An 18,485-nucleotide genomic window follows, 5' to 3' on the forward strand; every position below is an offset into this window, starting at 1 on the left:
ATGATTACAGAAGAAAATACACATATGACCGCCATCATTATCACTAAATTCTTTAGTAAGTAACCGTTATTTACTCTTATCGTGTTCCGTAGATTAAGTATTAAGATGAATTCATCCGAATTAGGTAAGTGGGCAGAAAAAAGACAGTTTGATTGGGCACTTGGGGCGGAATATCTGAGATCCTAGTGCATAGGAGGAAATTATAAATATCAATAACAAATAGGGGAAAATGCCGACTAGATGACACGTGTCAGCATAGCAGTCTAACACTTGCGCGATACGGGCGATCGGTTGAGGCGGTGCCGAGAAATCGTGACCGCGAACTCCCATAAAACCCTCGGGAGTCAATTTCTACAAAATTGAGGGTATTTTGGTCCGAAGAAATTGATGTAATTTACGAGGATGCCCCTCAGCTTCTTGAGGAGTTGTTCACCTTTGCATCTTTGGGTTCTTTTGGGGTATATTCGCTCCTCTTCCGTTGTAGAGACTCTCTCGCTGTGAATTAAATCTAACACCAAACCAATCACAAATGCACACATATTCTCATGTATTTGTAGAGAGAGAGAGAGTGCTGAACTTGGCAGCCTTGGCTGTTGCAAATTCTTCTCCGATGAATATGATGGACTTGTCCTAATAAACCAAGGTGGACTTCTATTCCTTAAATTATAGTGTTAGTATTTTTCAATGCGGAATTTCTCCTTCCCTAAATTTTTTCTGGGTCGTGAAGATGCGATCTTTTTAGTGTTCGCCTCTTGTTTGTGTAATCCAACATCTGCACATCCGTCTTCTTTTCTTTTTCCCTAATTCTGATTTTCAAGATCCAATCTTTTTTTTTTTTTATCTGGTTATGATTATATTTTAAGCAACCGTGGGGTGGGGTGGGGTCGACCGTCTGTTTTATTGCTTCAATGTCAAAATTGAACGTGACTCCCATTCAGTTTAACAATTGAGATAATCCCCCTTTAGGGTGTTGAGCAAGGCGTGGAATTCCGATGGTTAAATTTGCTTAAATGAAAATGCTGAATCATGTTTCAATATTTTTTTGTTTGGTTTGAGATCTCGAGTTCAGATCAGTCATGTTTATGATGTGTGTGATTCAGACAATTTTATATTTTCCAATGCCTTTTTGGACTTGATTTGATAATGAAGATCCAACTTGATATAGTTTGTGCGAGTCATTTGAATGATCTTGTGTTGATTATTTCTCGGTGAGTAAGTACTTTCCTTGCATACTGGGGATTATTTTCCTTGCCTAATTACCCCATCGGACTTAAATGCCTGTTATATGCAAGAGGTACTTTATTATGTTTACGTGTTTTATGGACTTTCATAAGATTAAGGGAGTGAAAGAACAAAGAAGTCCATAGATCTCCTTGTATTTGTATTTGCAGAGATAGCTTATTGCATACTGCTACATTTGCTCACCCAAGGCTTAACTTTGCAGAGCCTGTTTAGTCTCCACAATGTTTTGTGAATGATGGTTTGTCAGCGGTTCATGAAAAGAATCAATCAGGTGCTTTATTTTTGTAGTAAAATGGAGAATGGTACTGCTTGAATGCCAGCCTTATTGATTATCTATTTGTCCACTTACCTAAATTGGTTCCCTTGCTATACCAGCAGGATCGCTGTTCTACACTTGTTTGTAAATATATGTAGAGCGAGGATTGACTAATAGTGGCAGCAGATCTAAATAGCTCGCATTTGTAGTCATTTAATTTTTTCAATGGAGGGTTCAGTTTTGCCTCCATCCCAGAAAACATCCCGTAAATGTGCTAATCATAGTAAGGATCTCTGGCTGGTTGTGCGAGAGGGCTCTGTATCTGATGTAGATTCAGCCTTGTTGATGCTAAAGAAAAATGGGGGAAACATTAACGCGAGGAACCTGTTTGGGCTCACACCTTTGCATATTGCTACCTGGAGGAACCACATACCAGTTGTGAGAAGGCTTCTTGAAGCTGGTGCAGACCCTAATGCGAGGGTACATTTTTTTATTTCTGATCTTCTAATATGTTCCGACATTAAGTTCGATGCTCACTGAGTTGTTGTATGATGACTGGTTTGGAGTTGTTTCTTGATCTCAGTCATCGCATGCGGGCTCGTGTTTCTCTGCCCTTTGGGTATCATAAGTGATTTTCTTTTTCTTTGGTTTATCATAATCTGGACTAGAAGAGCCAGAGAATATGGAGAGGAGAGTAAGTGGGAATTCGTTATCATCTATACAGATTGGAGCATGAGAAATGAATTCTTAAGGTGGATTAATGATACTGAGCTTTCACCAAATATCTATGAAAGTGGTGCATTTTTTTTTCTAGTGTGTGAAGAAAGTTAAATTGACCAAATCGATGGATGCAATAGTTTTAATGTAAGTTCCGTTTTTTTATGCCGTCGTATTGCAACAAATGTTTAAGTTTATTAAATGGGTCATCATTTGCAAAAGAAATATATGAGGGATACTATTTAACGTGAATAGATGCCCATCTTGGTGGTGCAGGAGGGGCTAAAAGATATTAATCTTTGGTATCATGAGTCCTTTCTTCTGTTTTACATTAATGCAGAAAGGGTTTCATCACTTCCGCTAAAAATTAGTTCACCTCTTGTCAGGATGGGGAATCAGAGTGGAGTAGCCTTCACAGGGCTCTCCATTTTGGACATTTAGCAGTTGCTTGTGTCCTCCTCCAATTTGGCGCCTTGTTGACATTGGGGGATTCGAAATCTAGAACACCAATTGATCTCTTGTCTGGGCCTGTACTGCAGGCTGTTGGCAAGGAAACCAGTTCGAGTATGCAACGAATCCTCAAATATGTTTTTCTAGGTTTATTTCTGACATCATCATGGATGTTGATCTATTTCTTTTTATTTTCAGTAAATACAGAAGTCTTTAGCTGGGGCAGTGGTGTAAACTATCAACTTGGAACTGGAAATGCACACATCCAGAAGTTACCATGCAAAGTGGAATCTCTTCATGGTTCATTCATCAAATCTATTTCTGCTGCAAAGTTCCACAGTGTGGCAGTTAGTGCATGTGGGGAAGTTTACACTTGGGGATTTGGAAGGGGTGGCCGCCTAGGGCATCCCGACTTTGATATACACAGGTGACATGGAGTTAATTTTGGCGTTTAGTTTAAACTTTATGCCTCCATGATTGAAGATTCTAACCTGCTTTCATCAGCAATTGTATATCTAAATTTTAAGTTATGCTTTCAACTACTTTTTTGAATGTTTTTTCAAATTACTATAACTCTTCACTCTATTGAATGATGTGCTTCCCCATTATGTGATCTACATTTTAACTGGAACTTCAGAATTTTAGATTCCCTGTGTAACTACCATGTTTTCTGTTGATTGTGGTGTTTCAATTGAACTAGTAAAAAAACAAGATGCATGGTTAGATTATTTTATTTCATCTGTTTGAGGAAACACACGATCTTAATCAGGATATCACTAATTTCCATCATTCCCCTTAGAATAGATCTTTTGAGGTAAAACTTCTGTGAGCTTAACCATCTGTCCTTTTTTAGTGGCCAAGCTGCAGTCATCACTCCTCGTCAAGTGACAATGGGTTTAGGTGCACGTCGAGTTAATGCTGTTGCTGCTGCTAAACATCACACTGTTGTTGCGACAGAGGGTGGAGAAGTATTTACATGGGGTTCCAATCGAGGTAGATAATATTAAATGGCTCATTTCGAATTTGTGCCAGCCTCTGTAATTGTAACTAGTTATGTTTTCCTTTTACGAATTGAAGGCAAATTAATTGTCCACATTTTTTCATGAAAATTACAGCATTTTGTTAAATATTTATGTTAAGTCTTGAAGTAAAAGCAAAATGAAGGATGGAACAGCTCTCTGATATTTCAGCAAATATTTTAGTATCCGGGTATGGTTCGGAAGAATTATAGTATCTATTAATATTCTGCAGAGGGTCAGCTTGGCTATACTTCTGTTGACACGCAACCTACTCCTCGTAGAGTAAGTTCCTTGAAGGCAAGAATAGTGGCTGTTTCTGCAGCAAATAAACACACAGCGGTAGTTTCACTGGCTGGTGAGATATATACATGGGGTTGCAATAGAGAGGGCCAACTTGGTTATGGCACCTCTAACTCAGCTTCAAATTACAGCCCGAGGGTAGTGGCATACTTGAAGGGTAAACACCTCGTTGGAGTCTCTGCAGCAAAGTATCACACTATTGTTTTAGGGTCTGATGGGGAGGTATACAAAATTTATTAAATTTTCTTTTGGGTTTGGTTCATACCTAGAATGGATGGATTTAAATATATAATGGTTGGCAGGTGTTCACTTGGGGTCATCGACTTGTTAACCCTAGACGTGTAACCATTGCTAGAAATATTAGGAAAGCTGGAAATACTGTGCTGAAATTTCATCGCAAGGAACGCCTTACTGTTGTTGCTATAGCCGCTGGCATGACACACAGCACAGCACTTACAGATGATGGTGCATTGTTCTACTGGTCATCTTCAGATCCTGAACTTCAGAGTCACCAGGTATTGCTTTGCTTTCAGAGGTTAATCTTTACCAATATGGCAATATGTCCATTACTGAATATTTTTCATAAACAATGAGTGCACATCTTTCCTGCAGTTACACTCACTATGTGGGAAAGGGATAGTTAGCATATCTGCTGGGAAATACTGGACTGCTGCAGTTACTGTGACTGGTGATACTTACATGTGGGATGGTAAGAAGGGACAAGATTCTCCACCTAGTCCAGCTAGGCTGCATGGGGTGAAGAAAGCAACCTCAGTATCAGTTGGAGAAACGCATTTGCTGATTGTTAGCTCACTCTATCATCCATGCTATCTTCCCCAGTTTGCTGATCCACAACAAAAGGTCAAGGGTGAAATAGATGAACTGCGTGAAGGTTTCATGTTTGATGATGTAGAGAATGAGGATGTGTTGTCCGATATGAAGGATGATATTGAAAATCCAGCACTGCCCAGTTTTAGAAATTCTTATGAGAAGCCAAGCGTACCGAGCTTAAAAAGTCTTTGTGAAAAAGTAGCTGCAGAGCATTTGGTTGAGCCAAGAAATGCCATACAAGTGCTTGAAATTGCAGATTCCCTGGGAGCAGATGATCTCAAGAGACATTGTGAGGTCTGTTTCACCAACTCTTATGTTGTTACATGCATCAACTTTTCCTAATTGTGCAATACCCACTTGTGGACTCTTTATGGTTGGACACTTTCCTATGTTGTCAAGGCAGTAGTAATTATCACCTGAAATAAGGGATGCCTTATGCAGAGTCATAATCTAGGTTTTCTTAATTAGGCTATATCAACATAACCAACTAGAAATCTCTCAGAGAATAAAAAAAAAAATAGTCAACTAGAAAGCTCATGGCTTTTCAGAGCCTTGACTGGAGAGTCTGCTGTAGGATCAAGAATAAGATTTTACATCATAAAGCGAGCTGCTACCCCTGATTACAAAGAGCACTTGCAAGTTACAAACAGGTTGCAAATTCATTCTGAACAGGAGTTTCCTAATTTGTGTTATGGTACTAAGAACATTGGCTCTATGGGATGACAACACGTTTGCGTTTTTATATACTATCCTATTTATTTGAAAAACAAATTTCTGCTGTTGGCTGCTACTATGTACCTGCTTGTTTCTTGTTGCCTTGTCAGGCCAATGTAGAACTATTGAATATAAATTATTATTTGGCATTAATTTTAGACAAAGCCACAACAGTATGCGTCTATCAAAGACTGTTTTTCATGTTGTAATTTTCTTACAAATTGAATAACCTTTTGATGTTGATCACTTTACTTGCATTAAATTATATCTTGTGCTAAATACATGCAGCACCTTCTAAGGGTGCTTACATTTGCTAAATAAGAATGTCATGTTCTCTGCTCAGATGCTAGAGAATTCTGCCCGGTTGACTGAACTGAAACCTCTTTTACTGAGTCCTTCACATTATCGTTTCATTATTTGTTTATAAGCCTCTTCTTTCCTGAAAGATGCCAAATCTTGCTGCAGGAGATTGTGATTCGTAACCTAGATTATGTACTCGCAGTGTCAGCGCAAACTTTTGCTGGCACGTCATTGGATATTTTGGTTGATCTTGAAAAACTTCTAGACTTGAAGTCATCAGAGCCATGGAGTTGTCGTCAGCTTCCTACACCCACTGCAAAATTTCCAGCTATAATAAATAGTGAAGATGAGAATGGTGAAGATGATACACTTAGGACGCGCGTTGATGGTACAAACGGGATAATTTTATGCAAAGAGGGAGCTCATAGGTTAGATGGCTTTTTACAATCCGATGATGTTGCAGTGGAAGGTGTCCACAAAAGAATCAGAGCTTTGAGAAAAAAGTTGCAGCAGATTGAGCTGCTTGAGGAAAAACAATCTAAGGGCCATCTTCTCGATGGCCAGCAGATTTCCAAACTTGAAATGAGATCGGTGCTGGAGAATTCACTTGCTGAGCTTGGTGCGCCAATTGAAACTGTTCAACCAATAGCATCTTCCGTGGTAGATGAAAGAGGGAGTAAAAAAGCAGAATCTAGAAAACAAAGAAGAAAGAACAAAGAAAAGGCTGCCCAGAAGGAAGATGGTTGTAGTGATTTAGCTATTGATTCTGAGCCAGGCATCATGAAGGGCTTCCTGGATGCTGAAGTTCGCGAAGAGATCAATAAGGTTCAGGTGAGATGTTATTCTCCTCTATGACGTTGAAATCAAAATGCTGTTTAATAACCTGCAATTTGTGGTAAGGAGGCTTGTTTATATCACTAGCATGTTGATTGAAAGGCATATTTATAAGTCCCTTTTATGTTGCTTGTTCATGTACGGATTAACCCCCTCTCTTTGTTGTCTATATTGTCACTGAAACAGTTGGTTTCTATATTTTTTACAATTCATAGGAGAAAGCTACAGATTCTGGGAGTTTTGTGGCAATTCACCAGACCACGGTTTCTAAATCTCATTGTAAGAAGGCAGCTGGAGATGTTCCCCCAGATGTGATTGCTTCTCCAACTCCATCTAAGAAAAAGAACAGGAAAGGCGGGCTTTCTATGTTTCTCAGTGGGGCCCTTGACGATGTTCCAAAAAGTGTTGCCCCACCTCCGCCTGTCTTGATGCCGAAAAGTGAGGGTCCTGCTTGGGGTGGTGCTAAAGCTTCTCAGGGACCAAAGTCGCTTCGCATCATACAGGACGAGCAGAGCAAGACCGAGACCAAGCCCACAAAGAAGAAAGAGTCAGAAGATCATTCCGAAGGCAACAACGGGAAACTCCCATTAAGTTCATTCATCTGTTCCTCTCCAATAGTTATGGCCCCTGCTCGGAAATCACCAATATCTCCCGATGGAGATAGAAACACACCACCTTGGGCGGCATCTGGAACTCCCCCCTCCTTTTCCCGTCCATCTCTAAGGGACATCCAATTCCAGCAGGTATGCCTATATACACTCCACTTTCTTATTCAGTAGGTGTTGAAATTGCTGCTTGCGACATTTTAAGCTCGATAATCAATGTCTGCTATAATTCTTTTAAGGGAAAGCAGCAGCTTGGAGTTTCTCATAGCCCAAAGAATAGCACTACTGGATTCTCCGTGATGAATGGCCCGGGATCGCCATCAGAATCTGCTGGCTTGAACCGTTGGTTCAAACCAGAGGTCGATGCTCCCTCGTCACTTCGCTCGATTCAGATTGAAGAGAGGGCTATTAAAGACCTGAAGCGCTTCTACAGCAATGTTAGGATTGTAAAGAACCAGTCGTAAAGTGGGAAGATGTAGTTTTTTCAAGCATCCTCTGTACATTGATCTGTACAGTTCAATTATTTTTTCACTTCCTAAGCTAGTTGCCTCCAATTTCTTTCTTAGTTGTATTAGTTCCAAAATATCAATGCTGTAGATTTGCATTTTATACATGCTTATTATCTGCCATTGATGGCCTATGCATAGTTAGAATTGGCCCAAATCATTTTATTTTGGGGCCCAACTTGAATAAAAGTGGCCTATTCAAAGTTGACCTGTACAAGTAGAATATGGTTCCTTAAGCAATAAAGTATTAGATGTTGGCTGGTTTTCCAGTAATCGAATTCATCCATTTCTCTTTCATGATGAGCTGCTCTGTTGTTTCTTTTGTAAACCGGTTAAATTACTCAGAATTTAAAATGACTAAGAATATTGTATATATTTAAATTTATAACAGAATCCACTTTTATGATAGTGATAAATACTACTTCCATCTCGCTAAATATCCAACTAAGAGCACTCCTAGTAGAAATTTCAAAATTATGCTCCTATATTTCTCCTTAAAGTTTTCCTATTTAATTTTAGGATCTCCAAATGCATACACCAGATCTCCTATTTTCTACATAAAAACAATAATTATGTGTGAGCCCTACTAATTATAAGCTTAAAATAAATTTAGATCTCCTATTTTCTACATAAAAACAATAATTATGTGTGGGCCCTACTAATTATAAGCTTAAAATAAATTTAGGGTGGGTGTAAATTTAAAATTGAATTTAGGTAGGTGTAAAAATTTTTGTGGGCCTCATCCAATTTAGGGGATCTACTGGATGTATTTTTTTTAAATCTCATTTTCAATTGTTTTAATCTAAATTTAGAGTTAGTGATGCATTTAGGTGATCTGCTGGGAGTGCTCTAAGTATGTCTCCCTATTTTTGGGCACGATTATTTAAAAAAATAATTAAAGGATAAAAGTGATGGAGTGGTAAAGCTCATCACTTTTTTGTGTGAGAGAGTAATTTTATTTTTTGGAAGGGGCCATTATTAATGGAACAAAAGAAAATGGAAATGGAGTCATTATTAATGGAACCAAGAAAGTAATATTTATGTAACGATGTGTTAGTTTAATTGATAATACGTTTTTCGTCAAATCAATAAGTTGAAGGAAGCTCATCACTTTTTTGTGTGAGAGAGTAATTTTATTTTTTGGAAGGGACCATTATTAATGGAACAAAAGAAAATGGAAATGGAGTCATTATTAATGGAACGAAGAAAGTAATGTTTATGTAACGATGTGTTAGTTTAATTGATAATACGTTTCTCGTCGAATCAATAAGTTGAAGGTTTGACTCACGACAAAGGCGAAATGTTGAATTATTAAATCCTAATTTATTAATTTGAGTAAAAACATATACACTGAACTACACATGTTATAAACTAAGCGCTAAAGATGCCCTTATAAAAGAGAAGAGAAGAGCCGGTAAACAATAGTAAAAGCCGAAATGTTTTTTTTTTTTTTTTTTTCCCTCTTTAATTTTTGTTGGAGTTTGGTAAAAGCCAAGATGAGATACGTGTGTGTGTTTCTTTGATTATATGAAGTCGAAATAATGTTGGGAGAAGCTCATTGGGTGACTTGACCAAAAAGAAAATACGCAATATTGTTGAATTTGGTCTACCTGAATACTCGCCCAGAAATAAGGAAAAGTGACAAAGTTGGTTCCCTCTTTGAGCTTTAAGCTCAATTGTAGATCATCAAAGTAAAATTAAAATGTTGCCCAATGTCTAGCATTGATTAAAATACATTTATTCATGAAATGTGCACTATGACACAGAAGCCAAGCCTTAAAATGCAAGTAATAAATGTTAGAACCGGGTACACGATCGAGATATTACAAAATATTTATTTTGAGAAATTACGACTCAAAATAATTGAAAATATTACAAAGTAAATAATTTGAGAAATTACAACTCAAATAATTTGATACAACTGAAATACACTGTATAAATAAATTATACGTGTAAACAAAGTCGAGTCGAGATGAATCTCTTCCCGCAAGAAGATTATCGCCCCGGTAGTGCTCTTCGGTTTGGCGTATCTTCCCCAAAGGTAAAACGACTACGTCTCGTTGGATGTAGCACCACAATCCGGCGAGCTCCGGCGAACTAAATAGGATGAAGAACTGAGCAAAGTGTTGTGCAGAGGTTGTGTGTGTAGAATTGGCAGAATGCAGTATTTCTTGGTATTTGTTGGTTGTTTCTGCATGCTCTCCACAAACCTATTTATAGACATGTGGTAAGTATGAATTCAATACATTGAATTCCACTCCGACGGCTGGAAGTAGGGATGGCAACGGGCCGGATCTGGACCGGGTCTGGCCAATACCAGATCCAGATCCGTTTGCATATACCAAATCCAGATCCGGATCCAGATCCGCGGATCTGAAAATTTTGGATCCAGATCCAGATCCGTCAGATCCACGGATCCGCGGGTCCAGATCCATGGATCTAGTGTTTTCAAATTAAATTCAAAAATAAATTCACAAAATCAACAACATACACAAGATGCCTAATGTCATCAAAGGATGCCCTATTTTGGGTGAATTTTTAGGCCATTGATTTCTATCTTAATGCCTTAACTCTAAACAATTTTAATACCAAACCAAGTAGATGAAGTAACAAACATCCAAATCCAGGAGTAAAAGATGACAAGAACACGAAATTGAAGACAAGAGACGAAACACACACACATGGAAACGATTATAAATTTGTTTGTGTATTTACATACGAGTAAATGAAAATTGCAAATATCATCACAGGAAGCAGACCAAGAAATAGATGTACATCAACAGAGAGCTAAAGGGCCTGGAATTATACAAACTAATTTCTAAAATCCATATGATTCGAGAAGCAGAAATGCTCAGAATTCAACTACCAATTACCGAAGGTCTAAATTAAAACAAAATGGCAGTGAGGTAAACATGTGCTTATTTTTGGATAAGCAACAATGGCTATACACAAAAGTCCTATTATACTTACAAAACGTGTGCTGCACTGCCGCTTCTGCTGGCTGGCGAGCGAGCGAGCCGTGACTCCAGCGGCGGGCGATGGAGGGAGAGAAGCAGGGAGCGAAGCAGGGATCGAGCGAGCGAAGCAGGGAGGGCGAGCGAAGCAGGGAGGGCGAGCGAAGCAGGGATCGAGCGAGCGAGCGTGACTCCAGCGGCGGGCGGGCGAGCGAATCGGAGAAGACGACCGGCGATGGAGGTGAGGCGGCGTGACTGAGGCCGAGAAGGAGATGGGAGTGAGTCCAGAGAGCAGAGATGGAGGTCAGGCGGCGCGGGGAGTGAGAAGATCGAGAGGGAGAGAAGAGATGAATTAGAAATTAGGTTTTCAAAGTTAATTCTATTTTTTTTATTTTTTAATATATCTAATATTATTAATAAAATAAATATAAAAAATAAATAATATATTTTTAATTAAATCGGATCCACGGGTCGGATCTGGATCGGATCCGGATCTCAAATGTCAAGATCCAGATCCAGATCCGTTTTAGAAAATAAGATCCAGATCCGGATCCAGATCCGCGGATCCAAAAAATTGAGATCCAGATCCGTCAAATCGGATCTGGATCCACGGATCTGGACCGGGTCCAGGATCCACTGCCATCTCTAGCTGGAAGGTTGAAGATGTGGCCGGTGGCAGCAGCCATTGAAGAAACTTAGTTGCAAAATTGAAGACGCCATGCAGAAGTCGAAGCTGGCGTGCTTCTGCTGCTGCTGTGACTTGTTCAGCTGCTGTGACTGTTGCTGTGGGCTTGGGAATTAATTCAGTTGGGCCAAGAAAATAATTCTGTTGGGCCAAAAATTAAAAGCCCAATGGAGTTGGTCCAAAAAATAGTTTGGGCCCCAAACACCACCCCAAAGCACCAATTGCCAAGATCCAAGTCCTTGGCCGCGGCCCGTACCCGACCCGCCCGCCCGTCCGGCGGCGGCGACGACGACGTCGTCGTCCGTCCGTCCGTCCGATCGATCGTCGGCGGCGGCGCGCGTGTGTGTGTGCGCGCGAGGCTAGTACTTAGATCAAGCCCACTAGCAAGCCCACAAGTCAATTTATCAACTCCATGTGCTTTGCTATTCTTATACATGAAAAACATCTCTATGTTTTCCAATGTGGGATAGCATTTATTTTCCCTCTTCAACATCCAAACTTTGACATACAATATCTCACTCATCGGAAATCGGTTTTGAGACTTCAAGTATATCACGTTGATCTACTCGAGATGTAGATTAACATCCAATCATTATTTTAATTAAATAATAAATATTTAATTAAATAATAATTTCCAGATATGGCATTAAAACCATATTTCCAACAATCCCCCACATGAGTGAGAAAACAGTATGCGAAAGTATACAAACACTTAGCTCAGTCCTCTTAAGATACAACATTGCATTTGGAGAGGTAGCTTGTGGCTTTGAACCTGCCATAGTCAATATTATCGAGTATACCGGCGGCCTAGTGGATATGGTTCCTTGAACTAGTCCTCCTCGGTGTATACTTAGTCAATAATATTGACACAATATTGTTTCAATCCTTATTCGTTCTCACGTTTGTGTCCATTACTGGCCTTGGAACACCTCTTCGGATTCATAAGTGTTTCAATCGAAGCGGCCCCACTTCACACTTACATAGGTGACTCTTAACTCAAGTATCCTGCTATACTTGTCCTCTTCGAGGAGTTCTAGAGTCATTAAAAGTCAAAGACTTAACCTCACCACGTGCAGGTTTCCGAACACTCACTGTTCTACAAGGAATAGGCAATTCGAGTGTTCAACACACGGATTTTCATAACTTAGTTGTCCCATTGAACCAAGTTCTTGGGATCCTCCAGTCATCATAGTTGGGTTGCCACTATGATTATCCTTAATTTGTGGACTTCAAACCCATTCCCCCTAACAGTTTATACATCTGATCTCGATGGATACTTTTTGTCAAAGGATCCGCTATGTTATCAATTGATCTTATATAATCAATTGAGATAACTCCACTAGTGATCAAATGTCTCACGGTATTATGACGTCGACGAATATGTCTCGACTTACCGTTATACAAATGATTTTGTGCTCGTCCGATAGCAGCTTGACTATCACAATGAATTATCACGGACGACACAGGTTTCGACCAACATGGAATATCCTCGAGGAAATTTCTAAGCCACTCGGCTTCTTCACCAGCTTTATCCAAAGCTATGAATTCTGATTCCATGGTCGATCTAGCAATACATGTTTGCTTCTTGGATTTCCAAGACACAGCACCACCCCCCACAGTGAACACATAACCGCTCGTTGAAAACGAGTCTTTGGCATCAGATATCCAATTTGCATCACAGTACCCTTCAAGTACAGAGGGTTCCCTAGTATAATGAATCGCATAGTTTTGAGTATATTTCAAATATCTCAAAACCCTTTCAAGAGCTTTCCAATGTTCATTACTAGGGTTAGCTGTAAAGCTGCCCAACTTGTTGACCGAGCATGCTATATCGGGACGAGTGCAATTTGTTAGATACAACAAGCTCCCAATAATCTTCGCATATTCTATCGCGTTAACAGATTCTCCCTTGTGTACACTCAAATGCACACTAGGTTCCCATGGTGTCTTAGCTATTGGCTTGTCAAAAGCGTTGAATTTCTTTAACACTTTCTCAACGTAGTGAGATTGTGTTATAGTAATACCATCAGGTCTTCTTAGAATTTTAATTCCAAGGATAACATCAGCTAAGCCCATATCTTTCATGCTAAAATTTTTACTTAGCATGCCTTTGGTTTCTTGAATCACTCGGGAATTACTTCCCATGATGAGCATGTCATCTACATAAAGACAAACAATAACATATTCGTTATTAGAATTCTTAATGTAGACACATTTATCGCACTCATTGATTCTGAATCCATTTGACAACATTACACTGTCAAATTTTAAATGCCATTGAAGCGGTGCTTGCTTCAACCCATATAAAGACCTTTGAAGTTTGCATACTTTGTGCTCTTGCCCAGGTACTACAAACCCTTCAGGTTGCTTCATATATATTTCATCTTCCAACTCGCCATACAAGAACGCAGTTTTCACATCCATTTGGTGAATCTCGAGATTGTGCAAGGCAGCAATAGCGAGAAGCATCCGAATAGATGTTAGTCTGGTCACAGGTGAATAGGTATCGAAGAAATTGTACCCTTCTTTCTGCCTGAAACCTTGAACGACAAGTCGGGCTTTGTACTTATCTATAGTACCATCAGATTTGTACTTCTTCTTTAGGATCCATTTGCATCCTAAAGCTTTACTTCCAGGTGGTAGATCCACTAACACCCAAGTATGATTCTGCATAATGGAATCAATCTCAATATCGATGGCTTCTTTCCAGAGAGCTGCATCTGAGCCAGACATAGCTTCTTTAATCGTCACCGGTTCGCCATCTAGCATCAAGACAACATAATCCGGTCCATAGACATTAGCTTTTCTAACTCGTTCCCCACGTCTCGGTTCTACATCCATAGGTTTAGACCTTGGTCTTTTCCTATTAGGTGGTACATGATTAGAACCCGTGGCATCATCTACTTGAGTAGAATTACTAGCTACTTCCATAGGTTTAGAACCTGTAGCATCACCATCAACTCCATCATTAGAGTTCGATGTACCTTTATCCTTGTTAGGATAGATATTTTCAAAGAATATAGCATTCCTTGATTCTATCGTTGTCCCAACATGTATATCAGGTATCTCCGATCTGTGCACTATAAAACGATAGGCACTGCTATTAAGTGCATGACCAATGAAGATACAATCCACCGTTTTAGGTCCTATTGTAACTTGCTTTGGTAAAGGCACTTCTACCTTGGCTAAACACCCCCACACTTTGAGGTATTTATACGAAGGTTTCCTTCCTTTCCATAGCTCATAGGGAGTTACATTTTTCCCTTTGAGTGGAATCTTGTTCAAGATATAGTTGGCCGTTAAGACAGCTTCCCCCCACATGTTCTGGGGTAATCCTGAACTAATCAACAAGGCATTCATCATCTCCTTAAGAGTTCGATTCTTGCGTTCAGCAACGCCGTTAGATTGTGGTGAATAAGGAGCCGTCGTTTGATGGATTATACCACTTTCGTTGCATAATTCAGCAAACGGAGCTACATATTCTCCACCTCTATCACTTCGAACCATCTTAATTCGACATCCAAGTTGATTCTCGGCTTCATTTTTGAAGTTTCTAAAAGCTTCAATAGCCTCATCTTTACTTTTCAATAAGTAAAGGTAACAATACTTTGTGCAATCGTCTATAAAGGTGATAAAGTACTTCTTGCCACCTCTAGTTTGCACGAACTTTAAATCACAAACATCGGTGTGAACAAGTTCCAATGGTTGAGTGCTCCTTTTTACCGATTTAAACGGTAACTTAGCCATTTTGGCTTCAACACAAACTTCACATTTTTCTTGTGAGTTGTATTCATCAACTTTTAGTAAATTCATTTTTACTAATCTCTTTATAGCATTTAGATTAACATGTCCAAGTCTACAATGCCATAAATCAGAACACTCAATCAAGTAAGCAGAAGAAGTTGATGCATCTTTATTGATTTTAGCCTTGGCAGGCTTACAAGCTCTTACACCAAGTTTGAAAAGTCCTTCGGAGGCATAGCCTTTCCCTAGGAACTTTCCCCACTTGCGTATTACAACATAGTCAGATTTGAAAAATAATTCAAAATCCTTATTCGTAAGCCTAAAGCCCGAAATTAAATTCTTTCGGACAGTTGGAACGTGTAATACGTCTTTTAATGTGATCTCCACGCCCGACGTGAGTTGAAGAATCACATCTCCCATGCCAAGGACTTTGGATGTCCGCTCGCTCGCCTCCATTATCGTTTTGTTTTCCACTTCCTTGTAGTTGTGGAACAACTCACGATTTATGCATATATGGACGGTAGCGCCGGTGTCCACGAACCAAGCGTTCGGGTTGTCCACATGATTCACCTCGGAGATCATGGCAGCAAAGTCATCGTGGTTCCAATCGTCGAAGTCCTTCTCGACGTTGTTCACGTTGCCATTTGCTTTCTTCCGCTTTGGCTTGCGGCAATCCTTAGCCATGTGACCTTTTTTGTCACAATTATAACATACACCATCAAACTTTGATGGTTGACTACCGCTTTGCTTCCCTTTACCCTTATTATTAGGGTTAGGGCGACCACGTTTGTTGTAGGGACCGCCTTTCTCGGCGAGATTGGCCTTTGCCTCCATCGGAGCTTTTCCCTTTTGATCACGACTTCTCACGTGATCCTCCATTTGAAGCTTGGATAACAATATCGGCACGGACATCTCCGAGCGCTCATGCTTCAAAAGGTTTTGAAATTTCCTCCAACTAGGAGGTAATTTCTCTATGATGATTGCAACGAGCAATGCATCCGCCAAGGGCATCCCTTCGGCTTGAACCTCATGTGAAAGATTTTGGAACTCTTCCACTTGGTCCATCAATGGTCGGGAGTCAACCATTTTATATTCCAACCATTTGGCAACGACATACTTGGTAGTATTCGCCTTGTCCACTTGATACTTTAGATCAAGGGCCTCCCACAATTGTTTCGCGGTTTCATGAACCTTGAAAACACGGTAGAGCCGTTCGTCCAGAGACATGAGAACAGTGTTACGGCACAAGTAGTCGCCGCGGCACCAGTTCAAATATCCGGCACGAATTTCTTTGCTTGTCTCCCCTTCCCCTTCACTCGGGGTTGGAGGTTTATCCTCCATTAAGAATCCGGCAAACCCCACGGTTGTGAGGTAGAATAGCATCTTCTCTTGCCAATATTTGAAGTTCTTGCCTGAGAACGTTGATGGTTTCTCGGCAAGACCAATAGTTCTAGATGTTGACGAAGAAGCCCCCGTTGATGCAAACGAGGAAAATATTGACGACGTGGTTGAACCGATGGTTGCAGAGGTGGTGGAGCCGTCCATATTGACGTCGGTGTGAGCCATTTCTCGAACGTGTATCAACGGCAGAGAGATAATCTTCTTGCGATTGTTAGAACCGGGTACACGATCGAGATATTACAAAATATTTATTTTGAGAAATTACGACTCAAAATAATTGAAAATATTACAAAGTAAATAATTTGAGAAATTACAACTCAAATAATTTGATACAACTGAAATACACTGTATAAATAAATTATACGTGTAAACAAAGTCGAGTCGAGATGAATCTCTTCCCGCAAGAAGATTATCGCCCCGGTAGTGCTCTTCGGTTTGGCGTATCTTCCCCAAAGGTAAAACGACTACGTCTCGTTGGATGTAGCACCACAATCCGGCGAGCTCCGGCGAACTAAATAGGATGAAGAACTGAGCAAAGTGTTGTGCAGAGGTTGTGTGTGTAGAATTGGCAGAATGCAGTATTTCTTGGTATTTGTTGGTTGTTTCTGCATGCTCTCCACAAGCCTATTTATAGACATGTGGTAAGTATGAATTCAATACATTGAATTCCACTCCGACGGCTGGAAGGTTGAAGATGTGGCCGGTGGCAGCAGCCATTGAAGAAACTTAGTTGCAAAATTGAAGACGCCATGCAGAAGTCGAAGCTGGCGTGCTTCTGCTGCTGCTGTGGGCTTGGGAATTAATTCAGTTGGGCCAAGAAAATAATTCTGTTGGGCCAAAAATTAAAAGCCCAATGGAGTTGGTCCAAAAAATAGTTTGGGCCCCAAACACCACCCCAAAGCACCAATTGCCAAGATCCAAGTCCTTGGCCCGACCCGACCCGACCCGACCCGTCCCGTCCGTCCGTCCGTCCGATCGATCGATCGATCGGCGGCGGCGGCGCGCGTGTGAGGCTAGTACTTAGATCAAGCCCACTAGCAAGCCCACAAGTCAATTTATCAACTCCATGTGCTTTGCTATTCTTATACATGAAAAACATCTCTATGTTTTCCAATGTGGGATAACATTTATTTTCCCTCTTCAACATCCAAACTTTGACATACAATATCTCACTCATCGGAAATCGGTTTTGAGACTTCAAGTATATCACGTTGATCTACTCGAGATGTAGATTAACATCCAATCATTATTTTAATTAAATAATAAATATTTAATTAAATAATAATTTCCAGATATGGCATTAAAACCATATTTCCAACAATAAAGATGCCACATATCATTTGAATGTCTATAAATAAATAGGTAAGTGTTCTATTACAGATAATAGTTAGTTTTGCATTGGTCGATCGGGCATGGATAGTGGACAACTTTATACATAGCTGGAGTTATGAACATGTGTACGAACTAGAATGAAAAATACTAAGCATTCTTTAATTCGCATGTTAGAAAATAGAATAGTGAAGCGTGTGAGGGGCATTAATTAAGCATAAAAGTGGAATAAAGCACAACTTTGTACATTGAACTGTGCGCCAAATATAATTTGTGGAAATAAAGCAGTGATACAACACGTGGTCGGTCGGTGGAAAGAAAGGATGTTCGTATTTGTCAAAAGTGAACCTCACACTCGTATATGTCATGCTAAAAATCTTCATTTCTAATGTCAAAATTTTAATTGCCAACCTTCTGAAACATATGCATGAGTTGAATACAGCCTAATGCACATATATAAAATTTTGTAGATTGATCACCAATCAAACAAAATAATTGCTCTTGAATTAGTACTAAATAGCTCGGCATCATTCTCTGCTCCTGCTAATTCTATAAGTGCACGTTATTTTTTTATTAACTGTTTAATTTATGTTTATAT

At 39.8% G+C, this 18,485-nt stretch overlaps 1 protein-coding gene across 16 annotated transcripts; it reads left to right on the top strand.

Annotated features, from left to right (window-relative positions):
- Positions 1 to 424: 424 nt before the first annotated feature.
- LOC130997551 (uncharacterized) lies at positions 425 to 8,056 on the top strand. Of its 16 annotated transcripts, none has more exons than XM_057922902.1 (12): positions 425 to 643; positions 1,445 to 1,513; positions 1,621 to 1,978; positions 2,602 to 2,779; positions 2,864 to 3,092; positions 3,519 to 3,658; positions 3,917 to 4,206; positions 4,287 to 4,499; positions 4,597 to 5,109; positions 5,995 to 6,660; positions 6,879 to 7,406; positions 7,508 to 8,056. In XM_057922902.1, the coding sequence occupies exons 3-12, from the start codon at positions 1,724 to 1,726 to the stop codon at positions 7,730 to 7,732; spliced, it is 3,237 nt and encodes a 1,078-aa protein (XP_057778885.1). In that variant the 5' UTR covers positions 425 to 643; positions 1,445 to 1,513; positions 1,621 to 1,723; the 3' UTR covers positions 7,733 to 8,056. The 16 variants fall into 16 exon arrangements, with proteins under 16 accessions (XP_057778885.1, XP_057778891.1, XP_057778884.1 ...); XM_057922908.1 differs by having other exon boundaries at positions 7,517 to 8,056; XM_057922901.1 differs by having other exon boundaries at positions 433 to 643; positions 1,618 to 1,978.
- The last annotated feature ends 10,429 nt before the right edge of the window (positions 8,057 to 18,485 follow it).

Source organism: Salvia miltiorrhiza, chromosome 8 (genome assembly GCF_028751815.1).
Source record: "Salvia miltiorrhiza cultivar Shanhuang (shh) chromosome 8, IMPLAD_Smil_shh, whole genome shotgun sequence".
Classification (NCBI taxonomy): domain Eukaryota; kingdom Viridiplantae; phylum Streptophyta; class Magnoliopsida; order Lamiales; family Lamiaceae; genus Salvia; species Salvia miltiorrhiza.

Excerpts from the sequence above, each read along its gene's own strand:
- LOC130997551 (XM_057922893.1), top strand. The coding sequence starts at position 1,724 with ATGGAGGGTTCAGTTTTGCCTCCATCCCAGAAAACATCCCGTAAATGT. Across the intron at positions 1,979-2,601 it reads GTGCAGACCCTAATGCGAGG|GATGGGGAATCAGAGTGGAG; the intron begins GTACATTTTTTT and ends ACCTCTTGTCAG. Across the intron at positions 3,093-3,518 it reads CCCGACTTTGATATACACAG|TGGCCAAGCTGCAGTCATCA; the intron begins GTGACATGGAGT and ends GTCCTTTTTTAG.